The 5,712-nt window shown below is 50.1% G+C and overlaps 1 protein-coding gene across 1 annotated transcript in view; it reads left to right on the forward strand.

Moving 5' to 3' along the window:
• LOC311366746 (uncharacterized protein) overlaps nucleotides 1–5,712 on the forward strand; it is a gene marked incomplete at its 3' end in the record, with an annotated part of 38,255 nt that overhangs the window by 32,208 nt on the left and 335 nt on the right. The window contains exons 35-38 of the mRNA XM_084485538.1: nucleotides 1,536–1,798; nucleotides 2,878–3,112; nucleotides 4,673–4,856; nucleotides 5,329–5,455. Coding sequence (XP_084341664.1) covers nucleotides 1,536–1,798; nucleotides 2,878–3,112; nucleotides 4,673–4,856; nucleotides 5,329–5,455 — 809 coding nt within the window. The remainder of the gene's footprint in view (nucleotides 1–1,535; nucleotides 1,799–2,877; nucleotides 3,113–4,672; nucleotides 4,857–5,328; nucleotides 5,456–5,712) is intronic.

Raw genomic sequence — 5,712 nt, forward strand, 5'->3', positions numbered from 1 at the left:
TCAAGCAGTGTGGCCTTGAATTCACTCCAGGGATTACCCAGGGATTTAGCTGCTCATAGTTCACCCCTACCCTGTGTGTGTGCGTGTGTGTGTGTGTGCGTGTGTGTGTGTGTGCGTGCGTGTGCGTGTGTGTGTGTTAAATAGGTCAGTCTGTACCTTACTGCTCAAATCCCTGTCAAAAGGACATTGTCATCGGCATCAATTGGTTAATGAATAAATGGGCAGAAGCTTGACGTTTTCAAGTGGCTTTACCTTAATCTAAAAGCTGCCTCTGATGTTTCTAAATAAGTCCATATTTGTTTTTCCTATCCTCCTACACTAGTATCTCGCTCGCTCTTTCTTTCGCTCTCTCGTTTCGCCTTTTTAAACCCAGAGTTTGGAAATTGCCACTGTCACTATGCAACTCTTTTAATAAAAAAAGATACTGGTGGTTGCAATTACTAAAATGTATCATAGTGTCGCAGCCAAACGAAAAACTGATTTAAGACATTTCATTACATTTCATTTCACACACACACACACATACACAAACGCACACACACACACGCGCCACTAGATGTGATCCGAATCGAGCTTTCTGACGTTTCGCACCACAGCACTAGAATGTCGTTCAACCCTGATTGAATGGCGTGTGATGGTTGGCTCTTCTTCAAAGTGCGAGATCGGCTCCAGCTAGTCGCTGGACGCCTCCAGTCTCTATTCCCGGGTGGGAATGTGGGTCATTTATTTTTCGGTCCCCACAGGCCACCACAGGCAATATAGGTTTCAAAAAGGCACCCATCTGATGTCGTGTTGTGGCCGTATCACCAAGGCCTTTTGATGATCAATTCATAACTGGAGGTTTGGCTGTTAATGGAGGTTTGGTCGTCTTCTCCAAACGGGCGTCTCCCAAGTTATGTACACTTAGCTTTGCCTTATTGTTGCTTTCTTCCTTTCATGGTGGGCAATTTGGAGACACCGGCCAGAGTAAGATGGATTTTGATAGTATTCAACAGAGAAAAAAATCCCACCATTCCTTTCAAGCTTCCCTCACAAAGCCACTCCCCCAGAACACGTGACCAGCTCGCTTACTTTAGCAATATGTCTGCCTAGCCTTGTGGAAGACTGTAGGAATTCAATGATTGGACGGGCTTATTACAGGCCTGCCAGAGCCACCGATACCGGGTGTCTACTTTACGTCAGAGCGTTTGGTTTTGTGATTTCCGTCGGGATGTAAAGAGAATTTCAACACAAAAGCTTCTCAAACCAGAGGCCTACCCGATCATCAACGTGAAGTCCATTTGGATTATTAACATAAGATCACAGCTTACCAAACACACGCTCGAGGTCAAAATGTATACATTTCTTTAACCTTCATTCATGCAGCTCTGCTGATCATTGATATTGAACACCTCTTCTGCAAGAGAGACCAGATACTATCATCCGTATCAGACCGTACCGAAGCAGAGCCGACGTCACGCAGAGCGGGCGCGGTCGTCACGTGCGTCACCTTAACCATTCCCTCCTTGTCTGTCCCCCTCCTCACGGACCCACAGCGACCGCTACTCCCAGTACATCACCGCGCAGGTCATCGACGGCGACGGCCAGCACGCCAAAACCACCAAGTCCTCCTTCTTCCACTTCCTGTGCCGGCTGCCGTGGGTGCCGGCCTACCGGCTGCTGGAGAGCGGGGAGCGGCAGGTCCAGTACCTCTGCCCCGACGCCGACGTGTACCTGGTGTCCCCCGAGGTGCACGGACTGCTGGGCATGCACGTCTGCTACGTGGACAAGCCCCCCAGCGAGCTGAGCCGAGCGCTGGGTAAGGATCTCTCGCCCCGGAAGGCAGGCGGCCGTCCGACCGTCCGTCTGTCCGTCCGTCCGTCCGTCCGCTAAGCTGGGTGTGTTATGTGGAGGACGTAACGTGAAGGACACGGGGCGGGGAGCTTCTTGAACGTTGTTTGTGTTTTGGGTATCAGAGTTGAAACTGGTCTATGCCTAAGTGTGGAAGGCGAGCTCCAGTCACAGAGAGGACGTAGATGTAAACCCTGCTGGTTTTCATGCAAGCAGGACGATAGGTCTGATGATCTCTTTTGTTAATTATTAATTATAATAAAATAGGTTATTTCTAGAGTGCTTTTAGAGTAGAGAAAACATGAACATGTCGTTCTCGACTGGTGGGTCGAGCTTTGGGGGATTGGCCGAGCCTTCATCTTAAGAAAGAAACGCATGAATTCACTAGTGTTTTAATGTAAATTCACTTTTTCAATTGCTTAATATTTGTTTGAGCTCAGCCCCAACTGTAGCAGCTTTTTGTTAGCTCAACGCTTCATACGGTAAATGAAGGATTCAGGTTCAGCACAGTTGATGACTGCAATATTGGTAAATTACTGGTGTTATTTTTGGGGTTGTGAACAATGAACAGTGACTCATGCGGGTCCTGTGGCTAGACCAAGGGAGAACCACCACTGTAAAAGAGAGCAGAGCGTCCACGCCGCCCATCATCATCCTGTCTGTGTCTCCCCCTCTCCCTCCTCGTCCTCCTCCTCCTCCTCCTACCTCCCCCTTCCCCTCCTCCCCCCTCCTCCTCTCTCCTCCTCCCCCCTCCTCTCTCCTCCTCCCTCCACTCCCTCCTCCTCCTCCCTCCCTCTCCTCCTCCCTCCTCCCCCTCCTCCTCCTTCTCCTGTCTGTGTCTCTCCCTCCTCCTCCTCCTCCTCCTCCTTCTCCTGTCTGTGTCTCTCCCTCCTCCTCCTCCTCCTCCTCCCCATCCTCCTGTCTGTGTCTCTTCCTCCTCCTCCTCCTCCTCCTCCCCATCCTCCTGTCTGTGTCTCCTCTCCTCCTCCCCCTCCTCCTCCTCCTCCTCCTCCCCCTCCCCCTCCCCCTCCTCCTCCTCCTCCTCAGGGATGAAGCACAGCGTGTCGGTGGAGCAGATGGTCTCCTACCTGAAGACCTGGAGTGCGCGGTCGGAGGAGCCGGAGGCGGCGGCGGCGGCGGAGGGCGGCCGGTCGGGGTCCAGGTTCACCAGCACGGTGCAGCACGTCTTCAACGTCTACTCCTACCTGCAGAAGAACTGCTCCCAGGGGGCCCTGAAGGAGCTCTTCGAGCACACGCCCGCCGTCTACGTGGAGCACCAGAGGTCAGTGGGGGGGGCGGGGCTTTTGGCACATCGGCACATACAGTACTGTAACCGCCGTTGCGTTTTGTAGGTGATTTTTTTTTATTTTTTACCCTTGCACCGCAGTTAAAGTTCAGGTCATTAAGGCCCTGTCCCGTTTCTCCCCCCTTAAAACTTCCACTTGGTTTGGAGTGCCCTCAACAGTAAATCTTCCACTTCGTTTTAAGCCTGCATCGGACCTCACTACGTTTTGAGGGTTGATTATGAGGGCAAAATAGCACTCCCCCCCTTGCTCCCTACAGTAATGAGACACCCTACCCCTACACGAGAATGCGCAAAATATAGGGTTAGGGCAAAAATCTAGGGTTAGGGGAGGTATTGGGACGGGGCCTTAGTAGCAGGTAGGGGTCATTCCCGATCGGGAATCTTGCTGCAGGTAGGCTGTAGGCTGTAGGCTGGAGGATCGCACCCCTGACCCTTTTTTAATGTCGATTCTGGGTGTTGGATTTTGATGAAAAGCTGAATACATTCAAAAGTCTTACAGCTGAATAGTAGCTTTGATTTTGCCATGCAAGAAAAGCTTTGTGAAAAAAAAAAAAGTCAGAAAGTCTGAAAGAGTGGGAAGTAGTCTGCAGACTGCAGACATCGTGTTGTGAACCCAGACCCTTTCGCCTGGGGTCCCCCCTAACCAATATCTCAGACCCAGCAGTCATGTTGAGCAGGACTTCTGGGGGCGAGATGGCACAGAGCCTGGGCCTGAAACCAAAAACAGCCTTGTTTCCTGTTTCATTAGAGAGGTTCTACCAAAGAAAACTCATCCCCGCTAGTGACTGGAGCGTTCGATAAGTGGATTTCTACAGGGCCAAACACAAACGTGTTGATGGGAAACCTCTACAGAAACCTTTCTTAACAGTCGAGTTTGTGTTCGCTGTGACTAGCCAATGACGTGATTTTAATTACAGATCCCCGACTCCCGACAACACGATTGGTGAAACCATCATGAAGCGAAAGAAAGCAAAACGCCCTGTCCAAATTTCAGCTTGTGTACCATCAGATTCTAGATATGAATCTAAAGTCAGACTCTAGATGTGAATCTAAAGTAAGACTCTAGATATGAATCTAAAGTCAGACCCTAGATATGGATCTAAAGTCGGACTCTAGATATGGATCTAAAGTCGGACTCTAAATATGAATCTAAAGTCAGACTCTAGATATGAACTCAACCTTCTGACTCTAGATGTAAATTGAATCTGACTGAATCTAAAGTCTGACTCTAGATATGAATCTAAAGTCAGATTATAGATATGAATATAAAGTCTGACTCTAGATATGAATCTAAAGTCATATTCTAGATATGAATCTAAAGTCTGACTCTAGATGTGAATCAAGTCTGACTGAATCTAAAGTCAGACTCTAGATATTGATCTAAAGTCTGACTCTAGATGTGAATCAAGTCTGACTGAATCTAAAGTCAGACTCTAGATATTGATCTAAAGTCAGACTCTAGATATGAATCTCAAGTCTGTAACAACAGCGTTCAAGTCCATAACGCTGCGTGGTTTCTCTCCCCGCCCCCCCCAGGCGTGACAATGGCTGGACGGCGGGGGGCTTCCACCACCTGAAGGAGGTGTGCTGGAGCGACCCCACCCACATGTTCAAGCGCTACAAACAGCTGGTGCGTGCCCCCGACAGCCCCCTGCAGGAGCCCCGGCTGCTGGCCCCCTTCTACGCCCCCCTGGACGGCATGTGGGAGCTCTTCACCAGGGTAACCACCGGGGGCGCCGTTGGGCCTCCTCATCTCTCTGTCTCTCTCTTTGGTCTTACTTTTATTCTCCTTCAGAGAACTGACGTGTGTGTGTGTGTGTGTGTGTGTGTATGTGTGTGTGCCATCTGTGTCTGTGTGCGCTCTCTGTGTCTTTGTGCACTCTCTGTGTCTGTGTGTGTGTGTGTGTGTGTGTGTGTGTGTGTGTGTGTGTGTGTGTGTGTGTGTGTGTGTGTGTGTGTGTGTGTGTGTGTGTGTGCGCGCTATCTGTGTGTGTGTGTGTGTGTGTGTGTGTGTGTGTGCTCACTGTCTGTGTACGCTCTCTGTCTGTCTGTCTATGTGTCTGTGTGTGTGTGTGTGTGTGTGCTCTCCCTGTGTGTGTGTGTGTGTGTGTGTGTGTGTGTGCGCTCCCTGTGTGTGTGTGTGTGTGTGTGCGCTCCCTGTGTGTGTGTGTGTGTGTGCTCCCTCCCTGTAGCAGCTGAACGTGGAGCCCAGTCCCACCATGTACCAGTACGTGGGTCTCCTGGAGCTGGTGTGCTCCTCCTGTCCCATGCCCACGGCCGAGGTGCTGCAGGACGTGTCGGTCATCTACGCCCGGTTAGGTGAGTGGAGGGACGGGGGGGGGGGGGTGGAGTGGCGGGGTGGGGGGGTTACATTTCTATGGGTCTTCTGGCTTCTGGAGCTCAGAGCTCGACCAATGGGAAGTTTTCAATCATGTGAACTGAAGTTCCAAAAGCACATTCTTTTTTCTTTTTTTTTTCACTTAAATTTTTATTGCAAAATTCACATAGACAGTCCACTGTCAAAATAATACAGTAAACAAAAAAAAAAAAAGAAACCACACAGAAAAATTGGTTTT

The sequence above is a fragment of the Micromesistius poutassou genome, assembly GCF_964030765.1.
Source record: "Micromesistius poutassou genome assembly, chromosome: 21".
In the NCBI taxonomy this organism is placed as follows: Eukaryota; Metazoa; Chordata; class Actinopteri; order Gadiformes; family Gadidae; genus Micromesistius; species Micromesistius poutassou.